The following is a 13,182-nucleotide window of genomic DNA, read 5'->3' on the forward strand; positions in this document are numbered from 1 at the left end:
TTCTTAAATTGCTCCTGTTACTGATTGTATATGCTGTTTGTTAATTTGATCTAGACCTCCTCCTTCCTTTAAAACAAAACAAAATCTAATACTGTAATATAGTCGTTATTGGTGTAAATCAGGCTGCAAATAAAAGCTTGTTGGTAACTTGGGGGTAGAGGTTGACTCTGCAAGGGATGGTAGACAATTCATTTGTTTTGTTCCTCTTAAGTAAGTAATCAATGTTGAAGCTTTTTCCAAAGACCAGGCAAGAAATTGTTCCTTGCTTGGTGGGTGGTATACTTTCATATCCTGGGTTCCGCAGCAGACCTAATTCTACCGTGAGGGTAGGTGAACAAACTGGAAGATTACTAATTGGATGCTGATGATTTTCTGAAAAGTTGGCTTTGAAGTGGCTTACCTGCAATGTTTTAAATTTGGGGGTTTTCTGAATATGTAAGAGGTCACCCTTTCAAGCTCTTGTTAAGTATTCAAGATGCAGGAAGTATTTTCATTTAATTGTAGTTGAAACCATTAGCACAATACATGCCTGGCTGCAACACATGAAAACAGGCATAAACCTCTAAAACTGCCTATCTATGGGGAAAAAAAAAAGTTTGCTTTGGAGGAGAGAGTGAGTGAAGTATTCTGTGTTCAGGTTTGTGACATGGACTGTGAAGCAAGTGTGTAATTCTCCATCTACTGAAATTGCTACGCACGTGATCTCTTGCCTTATATATCAGAAACTTGCTACGTTCTAATTGGATCACTGAAGTGGGTGTCTTCCATATGCATACATTGTTCCTATACACATATGTTGACCCCAGTGGATAAATGAACGTTGCCAGTTGTCTTACCTAGTATAGGTATGGTAAAAGAAGAAGCAAGCTATGAACATGGAGATTGCCTGTATTCAGTTCTACAGAGTAGTGCGCAGAAGAACTGTAAACCAAACCAACCGAACAACAGCAACAACAAAAACACACTAAAGGTCTTGTAATTAATTTGAAACATTTTGCACACATATGGATAGCTATAGATGCACATTACCAGATGGCAGTGTTTTGTGATTTAGCTTCAGCCTGCTTTACTGTTCACGCTGGCTGCTGCTATGTGCTATATTTTCACACAACATAGAACTCATCTCCACATCCTGTTAGAGGTCAAAAGTCTGTATAATCCTAAAAAGGCAATGTTGATTTCGTATTGGTGGCTATTAAAAGTGATAATTAGGTAGGTCCAAGTACCAAGCATAAGACCTGGAAAATGAAGAGACAAAGCCATGCGTTTTCATTGTATGTAGTTTTTCATGTTGCTGTTCTATTTCTCTCTATGCCTCAAATTACTGTGTAAGCAGTTTAGAAGAGCTGGTGTCTTGAAAGCAATAACAAGGTTAGGGTTTGGTTTCGAATATTGTCATTGAGAAGTTATTGTCTCTGGGATAATTTGTTCCTGTTTTATTGCTTTAATCCATGATATTCTAGTTAGGCATCATCAACTGATGGGAAAATTGCTTTATTTTCTATTTGTGCTGGTGCAAGCAGTTACAAATGGCGATTGCAAAATGACTGGGCTCGTCTAAGTTAACGTGGCCAATATTGATGGTTAATATCTCCCAGTTCAGGGTGAAAAACTGAAACCACTTGTTCTTTAGACAGTAGATCTTGAAGAGCTGGTAGGAAGTGCCATTTTAATAGGACAAGTAAAATAGTTGGAAATTTTCACTCTCAACTTTGGGTGACTTAGTTGTGAACTTTCAGACTTACCTGTGATATTTGTTTTGAGAGATTACATTTCATGCAAAGAACCAGTTTGGATTATATCTGTTTCTTACATAAAACAGTTGAAAAAAATAATTTTTTTGTACATTAAGTGCGTGATCATAATTTATTTTTTAAAAACATCTTGAAAATAGGTAACTAAAATGGCAATTTTACTAACAAGGCTTAGTACAGAAAAAGTTTAAAAATGTTATTTAAAGTTAGTGTAACGTTCTCCCCCAGTCATGTTTAGTGGGAATTTCAATTTTAACTCTGTAAATATCTCAGTGTATTAAAGACATTTACTACTTTGGGCAATAGCCACAAGTGAAGACCAGGTTTACGAGATGATAGTGTCTGGCAAAAGGAGAAGGTCGGTAGGTAAGATCTTTATTGTGGAATAAAAATCTCCACATTAAATACTTCTATTTGCAATAATTTAAACGTGTAGTTGAAGGTCTGCTTTCGCTGTCTCTCTTTAACAGAGCACGCTAGAAAGCATTTTGTAAAAAAGTTGTTTCTTACCTTAAAGTATCATTACTTCTGATTCTTTACCTTTGGTGAGCATTGGTGCTGAGCAAAAAGGAGGGAGAAAAAAAAAAAGTTGTTTCACATTTGAGCTCTGCAACCAGCAAAAGAGGCAGGAAGATGTAATCACGGATGTGGGTTAGTGCAAGCTGCTGCCCAGAACTGCGCTGGTGGCAGAAGTCTCGGCAATGAATCCAGAAGAGCAAATTGTAACGTGGCTTATTTCACTAGGAGTTCTGAATTCCCCTAAGAAAATAGTAGATGATCCAGAAGAGTTCCTGAAAACTTCTCTGAAAGATGGAACCGTGCTCTGTAAACTCATCAATCGACTTCTTCCGGGATCTGCAGAAAAGGTAATTCTTGTAAGATGTATTTTGCTAGTCTGAAATAACTGCACGGTCATTTTGAGATACTTTTTTCTTTTCTTCATCGGTTAGATGAACGATTAACATTCAAGTTGCTAGTTATACCTGAGAGCAGAATACGATTTCGCCTTACTTCTTTGATTTTGTCTCTTGACATCCAGAAAAACAACCCCAGACGGTTGCAGTTGGCTGAGTTAGCGCATGTTCATTCAGTGACAGGAAATACTGGGCCTACCAGAGATGAAAATCCTGGTTTTGAATAGGATATGCAGTTTGTTTGTATTTACTTAAATAGCATGAATTACAACAGTGTAAATATACTCTTTCAGAACTCTTACTGTAAAATACTTTGCTAATCAGGAAGTACACTAGAGAACAAGATTAGGAATAAATTAACCTTATATCCGTGCAATTTTGAGCTGTTCCAAGTCCAGCAAATCCATTGGTACTGAAGTCATTTAAATCATGTGAGAACCTCATATTACAGTTTTACGAGGCATATATTCAGACAGTCCAAAAGTGCTATGTAACTGCAGGAGAAAAAAAAAGGGAAGGAGTCCAATGAGAGATAGGAAATGGCAACACAGAAGAGAAGCTGTTAAATTCAAAAAAAAAAAAAAAGTCTACCCTGTAAAACAGGAGCCTTTATTATGAAAAAAACAACACTTGCTAGCTCCTTTTGCTTGTATATGATGGTTTGGGACTGTGTGTTCTTAAAAGTCATCAATTTCCCCCTGTCATTTAGGGCATTGTCATATGCTGACATTCAAAACAAGATGCCGACCATTTCAATTTATGCATCACTTCCTCCAGTGGCTCTGTCTTCCTGGTTCGACAGCTTGCCTGCCACCCCCATCCGCCCCCTTAAGAAGCTTCCCTAATTCAGTATAAAACACACGTGTCAATATTCATGCAGGCCTTCTGACTAGAGGCTATATGGAAGGTAATGCAATGATCTCAGTGGATTTTGTTTCTTTAGTATTGTCTGGAGCCAAAAAATGAAGCTGATTGCATCAGTAATATCCAGGAATTCTTGAAAGGCTGTGCACTTCTTAAAGTGGAGGTAAGTCAGCTTGTATCCTTTACATTATTTTGTTGTAATATTGTGCTTGTTTAATAAACCTTCTGAATGGAAGCCAAATGCTAGATGGACAAAACTGGTAGTCATTCCTAGTCTTTTGTATTAATAACATAAATAGGAGGATCAATAATTTAATATTCTTTCTGGAGAACTTGAAGTGTATTGATTGTGAGCTTAACAGGTTCCTCCACATCTTTGAGAAGAATCTAAATGGTCAGGTAGAAATACATGCGTCAATAACAGGAGTTCTGTCTAAACAGAGTTAAGCAGGTGAACCTGTGCATGCCTTGTTTTGTTTTGTTTTTTATTGGAGGCAAGGGCTTGCAGTTTTTAGCCTTGTTTTACTATAAAGGTGAAATATTCTTAATCCTGCAGTATTTTTCATCCCTTTGCAAATGTTGCATGAGATTCTGCCAAAACCATAATATTAGATTGATCCTTATCCATATAAATAATCCTAATGAAGACAAAGAGTACCTTATCAGTGGCTATTCCTGATTCTATATTCATGCAGATTCTTATGCCTAAGTATAATTCATATTTGCAAGATCAGAGTCTAAATGAATGACTTAAGACTTCAGCTGATTGTGCCATTACATTTTTTACTAAATGCATATGGATTTAAAATGTATTTTAAAGACTTTTGTATCACACTGGCATTCCTACGGTAGAAAGAAGCCTGTAATTAAGAGCTGTCAACATCTTGTTTAAAATACCAACATTGTGAAAAAGACAGAATCTGGCAGAAGCAGGGAACAGCATCCTTGGGCATTATGCAAAACATTCACGCACCACAGTGAGGAGAAAGTCCAATTCATGGTAACTCTGTTCCTGCATGTCTCCTCTGAAGGTCTAAGCAAGCAAAGATCCTTTCTTCTCTACAGACCTTTTCGGCTAACCAGCATGAAAATTTGCTTATTCCAGAACTGTTTCACTAGCCTGTTGTTTCCCAGTAATCCATTTCTAAAAGCCTTTTGCAGCAGCATAGATTAAGAGCAGATATATATAGAATCACCGAAGGCCTATCACATCAGAAATCAATGTTGACAGTCTTCTGGTACTTGACCATGTGATTTTCTCAAATTTTCAGAGAGATTATTTTTCTATTTAAAAACTAATCATAATGGTTGTGATGGAAAATACCACAAAATAGAAATCTTAAACGTCTAAAAGATAAGACAGGAGTAGTCCTCAACTGTTGTGCTTTAACATCTCATAGTATTTAAGCCACTTCTGCAATACTGCAGTCTTTTCATGATTTTCAGGTATTATGGACTAGCAACACTGCATCTCGCTCCGGGTGATGCTTTGATCTTCCCCATTCCTTTTCTTCCTTGTTTTAAGAAAATGGTTCTAACTTTGGTGGTTTTTGTTTTTTTTTTCTGTTTCTGATTTATAACCCCCTTAATCTTTAAAATATTCTCAGCCTTCAGTAGCTTTGATAATACTTTTGTGGCTGCCCCTGTCTCGGCTGAAAGGAGACCTCAAAAACTGAATAAAAGCTCATGCTCAGATCTCTCCAGCTAAAATGATTTTTTTATTGTTTGTTTCCAAAAAAATAGTAGCCAGATTAAGATGCCAAGTGAAGAGGGATGCTCAAGGCAGGACAGCTGAGATGGTGGACAATACATGGTACATGTGTTACGTTTCTCTCCAGCTCTTCTCTTCCCACATTACCAGCTTTTCTGAGTGCTCTAAAGGGAAAGCCACAGGGAACTTGAAAACCTTCTGCCATGTGTTCCTCCCAAATACTGCCCTGTCTGGACTCTCTTGGCAATGGCACTCTGAAAGGGTGCCTATAGGTGGCTCTCCCTCATGTCTGATACTTAGTTTGCCTTGAGAAGGACTGCTGCCTTTCAGAGGGATTTTCTGCCCAGCTCATTACACTGAAAGCATGCTGAGAGCATCAGAACAGGCAGGGAACCTTCTTGTTCCAGGATCTATCAGCAATGAAGTTGTAGTGATCTGGTGTCAGGTCTGAGGAAAATGAACACAGGACAGAAAATCTGTTCTGCTCCAGTAACCGGGCAAGAGGAAAGGGTAACATCAGGAAAGCTTTTAGTTTAATAACAGGTTTGAGTTCCCTGACTGCCATGCTGCTGCTTACACAAACTTTGGATTTGAAAAAAAAAAAACAACACCCTAAAGGTTCTGTCAAATTCAGCCCTTCTCCAAGTGCCGCAGAACTCTTAGGTAGGAAACAGTAGCCTGGCACTAGGGCTGAGCTACTTCTCCTGTCTTGAGACTGACAAGTGCATGTTAAGGTCAGAGATTCTGTTCCTGTTGCAGATGTGAGCAAAAGAGGATGTTTGAGGACATTCAGAGCCCAGAACTTCCTCTGGATAAGGACCTGTATGAAAGGCTCATCCAGAGAAATCTCAAGCATTCATGACATTAGCATCCCCTCCTAGCATCCCATGGCTTTGTCGTACTTTACTACAGCAATCTCTACCTTTATACTATGCCTTAAATTTGTTTCAGTCACCGCACACCTTTGTACAGCTGCCATTTGGAGCTGAATACATCCCCTCACGATGCGTCGCTAGTGTGCTAGGAAGGTGTGGGTTAGTGCAGAAGGTAGGCTTTCCAACAGAATGCAGTTGAAACCCAAGTCCCACCTTCCGCTGAGTAGATGCTGCTTGGCTCTCTCTTGCGGTGGGGGCATGCCGAGAGGTTACTCCCGCAGAGCTACATGCGTGCACTTTCCTCCCACCCTTCTTTGTTGTCCTGGTAACTCAAGTCTCAGGAAGTGGGAGACAGATACAGCAAGGCAAACAGCACCAAACAGTCGGATGTACACTTGGACCCAGTGGAAGGGAGGGAAAAGGACACTGTGACCTTTCTGCTTTGAGTGGCTCTGTAAAGTTGCAGCAGCTCCACAGGCTGGTGGGGTGAGCTGGAATAGCGCATCCCGTTGCAGGGTGTAAGTACCCCACCTCTTCCTTCGCTTCAGCCTAGGACTGAAGCCTCTGCAAAGATTTGCTGCTTCAAATGTGTTAGTCCTAAAACAAAGGAGGCAAGCAGAGGAGTCAACACCTACTTCTAACCAGACAAGTGCTGTAATAATTAGGTGAAACAATGAGACTGCGTCTAAAATTTTCCTGCTGCTTTTCAATGCCAGAATTTGCTGTAAGTCACAGGAATGCCTATCAGCCCAGCTCTGCTGTGACAGAGGATGTGGGTGCTTACTTGGAGCTTAACTGTCCTTAGAGGATTCTGTGGTGGTTTGGACTGAGGAACAGTGCAGATAACCTCGCTGCACTTTGTTTACACTGGCTTCGGCTCCGAGCTGTGTAAATGACCCCAGATCTGGCCCAGTGAGTGAGTGCTGCTAAGGCAGTGACAGCTGGATGCTGGTGGGTCGAGGGGGAAACTGGAAGGCAAGGGGGTCTGTCCCAAGGGCCAGAGGGAGTCTAGTGTAGCAGATCAAGGAGAAGGATCACAAGGAAAGAGAAAAACGATGAGGCGGGTAAAAAGGCCTAGCTTGTTCTAAGGGCAAAAAATGGGAACGATGAGTTGCTTTTGCTGTTGGTACCTCTATGCATATATAACAACAACTAAATAGCTTCACTTACTGCTGAAGAATCACGAGATCCTAACTTCCACTCAGCAGCAGCATTTTATTGCTAGTATGACCACAAAACTTCTGGCAAGGGGATGGATTTTGTGAACTAAGACTGGTTTCTGAAGATAAATCAATATCTGGATTAAATCAGACTGTCCAGAACGACCATGAAGCATGCAGCGTGTCACAGGCACCGTGGGTGGAACTGTAGCTATTTCTGAAGTTGGAGGTGCTTGCAACTTTCACCAAAGTCTTTCTAGACTGAGACATTGGGAGGGCAGCTGAAAAATCGTCACCCTCTCGGCTCCCCATCCGTGTGCTTCCTAAGCCTGCACTGCTTTGTCTTTGCTCCTGCTTTCCTAGCTGGGTAATGTCAAAACGAGAGCCCCTGCCCAGCACCGACCAGTGCAAGCGCTGGGAATGGATATGACCGAGACAGTGACCCAGCACCTGGAGACCTCCAGCCCAGAGGTGTACGGGGTGTCTCTGAAACCCCTGCGTCCCCCGTGGGGTAGGGGCCTACAGCTGGGGTCCGCAGGGGATGCCAGCGCGGCGCTTCATCTCCTTCCCGTGCTGCAGCCCGCTGCTGTGCGGAGGTGTCGGGGGAATTTCACGCTCCCCGCAGGAGCGCGTTCCCGAGCAGATGGGCACACGCAGTGCAGGCGCTGCGCTTGCTGTGCGAGGACAAGTTGTTTCGGGGAATGTCACTGCCTCCGCTGAGCTGCGGCTCAAGCACAGCCCTGCTGCAGTGTGTCTCCGTGTTGCAAGAACGCTGTGAATACCATTTCCACGGCTTGCATTTTCCCTTCTATCCTTTCCCCTTCGTCTTTCCTGTCGCTTTTTCTTTCTCTCTTCTTTTTTTTTCTCCTTTTCCTCCTTCGCTTTCCCTAACCCCCCCCCCCCAATCCCTTCCTCCTTTCCCCTTCCCCACCTCCCGTTCCCCCCCCTCGCCCTCCCGCTGCCTCCCACCCGCGGCCGGCTGAGGGAGCCGCGGCGGGGCGGAGCGGGGCGGCGGCGCCGCCCGCCACTTCCCCTTCCCCTTCCCCCTTCTCCGCGCCGCGATCCGGCTCCGGGTCAGAGCCGCAGCGGCCGGCACCCGGCCCGCAGCACCGCCCGCCGCCGCCGCCATGCCCCGGGGCTCTCCGCCCGCCCCCCCCCCGCCGTGAGTCCCGCGGAGTCGCTCCCGCCGGCCCCCACGCGCGTCCCCAGCCGCTCCTCGGGGGTGGCACCCACGGGTGTGCCCACGGGCGCATCGCCATGCGCCCTCCCCGGCCCCGGTCCCGGTCCCGGTCCCGGCCCCGTCGGTGCGTCCGGTCGCGGCGAGCTGCGGGCTTGGCACGCAGCGTGGGCTCCGTCAGGGTTGCGGCCGGGCGCGGGGGTCGCTGCGTGCGGGTGAAGCGGCTCGGCTCCGGCTCGAAACGCAGCCCGGCTTCCCCGAACTTCCCTGCACCTCCTGGGGTTTCAGTGACGGGGGCTTGAAGGGTGCAGCTGGGTTGGATTTGCGTGTGGGTTTGGTTTTTTGGAGGGTCAGGGAGGTGTCTGCAGGGAAGGGCTTCTCCGGTGGCTGTCCCCTTCCTCCCCAGCCCGCTCTTCGCTGCGAGGGCCGGCAGCAGCAGTGCGGTCCGTCTGTCCGTCCGTTTGTCTGTCCGTCCATCCGTCTGTCTGTCTGTCCGTCCGTCCGCGGTGCGGTGCTTGCGGAGCAGCCGGAGCGATTCACTGCCGGGAGCCGCAGTCTGCGATTCTGGAAGTAGGAGAAGCTTTTTAACCCAGATTCCCTAAAGGCAGCTGTAGATTTAAGTGGGGTTTTGCTTCCATCCACCAGCTCTTCCGTGAGCTAATAGCAGAAGGTCTCTCCCTCTCTCTGTTTTTCGTCCAGCCTTGAGGCTTGTCTTGTAGTTACGAATGGAATTATGGATGGATTGCACTGGAAAAAGCGACTTTTAGCTCATAAATGAGGACTTTTCTATAAGGTGAGTTTATTCTGGAACAAGCTGAAGAGTACATTTAAATTACGCTGGCTCAACTGGAAGAGTTTTTCACATTGTTTCACAGTGGCTGTTCCAGACAAATTCTCCATGCAGAAAAGTCCTAAAAGTTTGCTTGCTTTCGTGCTAGGATTTATTTGCGTATCCACCACCACCATTTTCCTCTGGACTTTGTCGGTCTGATGACTCTGAGCTTGCAGCATTATTTTGTGCATTAAAGGACTGGGGAAGTATTTCTCCACCTTGGTCCTTTAAGAAAAACACACCATTCATTCAAGGCAGGACTTGTTTTTCTGGACTTACTGAAGTGGAAGAAAAAAGGCATGACTGAGAAAATGACACACCAGAGAGATGCACGCAAATGCTGCAGCCTCGCTGTTTACTTTCCGCTTCTGCTTGGCAGGAGGGTGAGGACGCGTTACTGTAACGTTGCATCCGCTAGCGGCTGCCAACGGGGTCAGCGTGCGCTGGGGCTCTCCGTTACCGTCTCCCTTTCCACGGAGGCTCTAACATTGCTGCTCAGGGCTGGAGGCGATGCTCAGATAGCATCGGTTGCCACTACAAGGCAGGAAAATAGTTCTCACTCCAGTGGACAGCTGGCACGGGGGACAGGGTCCGCGTGGTCTGCAGGAGCAAAACCGAGTGAGAGCGGGCAGTAGATGAGCTCCAGATCAGCCCGAGGTAGGTGGGGACGTCCCAGAACTGTGCGGAGCGGTAGGCGCGATCAGAGCCGCTGATTTTAACGCTTGTAACGTTCGGGTGTGAGCTGCAGCAGTGTGTTTCCCCTCTGAGCAGGGATTAAATTGCTTTCTCTTGGGTAAAGACTTTCTCTCGGTATTGAGTGTCCGAGTCAGGTTTTAAAAATATAATCAACAAAGAGTGGCCTTGTACTGCCCGTGTTGGACTTTTGCTGCACGGATGTGTCGGGGAAAGAGATGCCGCGAGCATCCAGGGCTGCAGAACAGACCAGTCCCATTCCTCTTTGATATATGCCCAGCGTACCCAAGGAGCTGTATGAGGAAAGCAAGAGAGGGCCATTTTAAAGGGCAGTACTACCCTAAAGATAATTAATGCTCTTGTACTTATTTAGCAGGATAGACTCCTTAGTGCATTGGAAGTATTTGTGCGTAGATGGTGTCTGACAGGACAGCTTTAAAATCACTTTTTGTGCTTGTTGGATTTGCAGATCTGTAGCCTCTGTCTGCAAGACAGCATGTATTCATGGATTAGCAGGTGGTGTCTTGGTGGTACCACGACCAGGGGCTTTTTCTATCACTTATTTCTGCTTCATTAATGAAAGGGTTTGTACAGTCTGTGTGAACTCCAGGGCTTTCTCCCGTATTAGAGAGGGTTGCAGTGCTTTGGAAACTCAGGTTGCCCCTCTTTGTGGTGGGGGCGATTTGTAGAGGGCTGGGTTTACAAGATCGGGTTTACCAGTCACAGAAAATAAGCCGTTGCTATCCATGTATTTCTGTTTTGTCATTGAGACTCAGCAGCACAAAATTCTTGAGAGTGGGATTTTTGCACGTAAAATAACCTTTTCTTGCTTCCTGTGAAAAATTGTAAATGTATTATTATATGTGCTATATTGCAATAGCAGAAAATTCTGTGTGTTTGTTTCTTCTGCTGTGGAAAGTGTGTGTGTGTGTATGTACAGCCTCAATCTCTTTAGCTTTAGATAACAAAAATAGCAACAAAATCTTTCCTTCCCTCAAGGCAAGCAGTAACCTTCTCAGCGATTTTCAAAGGAGTCCCTTCTCTGCAGGCAGCACCAATTGCTTCCCTCTGTGTCTGCAGCATTGCACTCGGTATGCCAATGGGTGCCCCTGCCCTTCCCGCATGCCACTGGCACCCCAGCAATGCCCTAGCCCCAAAGGAAATGGGACTGATCAGCCCCAAGTAAAGCCCCTACCCCTGCAGAAACATTTGGGCTACTTAATCATCTCTGGTGCCATGCAGCAACGTGGGCTGCTCAGACGCGAGAGTGAGATGTTTTGTGCTAAACTGACAAAGTTCTTTTTTTGCAGCTATTTGATCCACATGATTTGTACACCGGAGAACAGTTCTCCAAGGTCCTGAGTACATTAACAGCTGTAAATAAAGCTACTGAAGGTAAGAAAAAGTTTTTGTTTTTTTTCTGTTGTATTTTCAAATACCATTTCATATGCATGCTGGGGTGGGTTTTTTGGTAATTCATTGTTTATGATAATTTCTGGAGGCTTGTCAAATTGTGCTGCCAGCATTGTGTGCCTGATACTGAATGCTAGGATCAATACTTCATGTTTCTACCAACTCCAGGTTTAAACGTGGTGTTTCAGAGTTGCTGTATGCACTTTGCAGAACAAGATTATCACTTTACACTAAGGAACCTCTGTTCATTTTTGACAGCATTAAGGGACCTCAAAGTAGGTCATTGTAAAGGAGCCTCGACGTAAATTAGCATGTACCTCTCAAAATGCAAATGTCAGATTTCAAATAGTGTGTTTTAGAGCCGAGCAGAAAAACAGACCCATCTGTGTAATATCTTTACTGAATGTCAAAACAAACAACGTTGCCAGATGCTCAGTCAATTGTATTGATGTTCCTCCTCGGGGCTCTGTGGAGTGGGATCCCATAATTGGGAACCGAACGCTGACAATTGCGGCTGATGACTTCTCCTGTCTCACTCAGTGCAGGAGCAGGCTGCTGAAGCAAAGCAAATCATCTTCTCTTTTTTCCATCCCCAATGTTTGGCCGTTCTCTGCGGCCTGCTATATGCCAATATATTCAGTCACTTGGGCTTTGAAAGCAGAGGTTTGCTGGGGGGTACAAAAAGGTTTTCTGTATTTTCACAGACAGTTCCCTGCTTTTGTACTGACAGAGGAAAGGGTTCCAGTGTGGTGTTCAGGGGAGGGATGCAAGGACCAGGGCCTCCTTACTGAGGGGCTGAGGAACAGGTCTGCACTGAGCTGGAGAGATGTTTTAGGGTGGAGAACACTTATCGCTCCGTCATACAAAATGGATTTGCACAGAGAGTCCTGCACACCCACCAAAATCCAACACCAGGATGCGAGTTCAATTTCCCTGTGGGAGATTACATTTTAGGTGATTAAAAGTAGAAAAATTCAAAACCCAAAACGCCATTTTCCTTTCATGGGCAGGTTTTTCTGTTGATTCACTGTGTTTTGTCTAAATTTAGTTTGTTTTGGTTTTGAGTTGTTTCACTTTTTCAATTTAGTTTTTGCTTTGGTATTCTCATCTGCTAGCACAGTGCTGCAGAGCTGCTCGGGTGTTCAGTTAAACAACCTCAGGACCCTCTTCTTTCTTTTTCCCTTTTCTGTTCTGATGCAAGGTTTTATAAAATCCTTTTTATATTTATATATAATACATACTATACTTATATAAACTATTATATAAACTCTAATGTATATATTATATAAACATCAAGGGGTATATGATATATATACGTACACACACGCACGCACACGTAAGTAAGCGTGAGCGTGGGTGTGCAGTGCTGCTCCAAAGAGCCACAGGTTGCCAGACTGCCCCTCTGCAGCCAGCCCTCAGCCCTGCCGCCGGCTCGCTCCCCAGCTGTCAGTGGTGGGAAGGCAGCCTCAGCACATCTTACAGCCTCTCCCTGGCCCATTAAATGGCAGCACCCGGTGACCCCATTTAGAAAATTCCCGCAGTTCAATATGATGGGGGTATAAAATGCAGATTACCTAGACAAGGAGTAGCCTTTGCAAACGCTGTAATTGTGATGGACATTGGCTTCGTTATTCTGAGAGCGAAGAGTCAGAGGCTTTCCTGCCTCTCCTGGCGTGTTGCTGGAGCAGAAGGAGCATGCTTTTGCTCCCTGTGTGACGATGGGACAGCGAGGCTGCCGTGCTGTTGTTGCAGCAGTCCCCGGATTAACAGCCCCAAATTGCTTTTTTGC

At 45.0% G+C, this 13,182-nt stretch overlaps 1 protein-coding gene across 9 annotated transcripts in view; it reads left to right on the forward strand.

Annotated features, from left to right (window-relative positions):
- Positions 1–2,326: 2,326 nt before the first annotated feature.
- ARHGEF6 (Rac/Cdc42 guanine nucleotide exchange factor 6) overlaps positions 2,327–13,182 on the forward strand; it is a 38,982-nt gene continuing 28,126 nt past the window's right edge. The window contains exons 1-3 of one of the 9 annotated variants that reach the window (XM_040572718.1): positions 2,327–2,620; positions 3,612–3,695; positions 11,291–11,375. In XM_040572718.1, the coding sequence (XP_040428652.1) occupies positions 2,456–2,620; positions 3,612–3,695; positions 11,291–11,375 (334 nt within the window). In that variant the 5' untranslated portion in view covers positions 2,327–2,455. The other 8 variants (XM_040572720.1, XM_040572716.1, XM_040572717.1 and 5 more) reach the window with 8 other exon arrangements.

The sequence above is a fragment of the Cygnus olor genome, chromosome 13 (genome assembly GCF_009769625.2).
Source record: "Cygnus olor isolate bCygOlo1 chromosome 13, bCygOlo1.pri.v2, whole genome shotgun sequence".
In the NCBI taxonomy this organism is placed as follows: Eukaryota; Metazoa; Chordata; class Aves; order Anseriformes; family Anatidae; genus Cygnus; species Cygnus olor.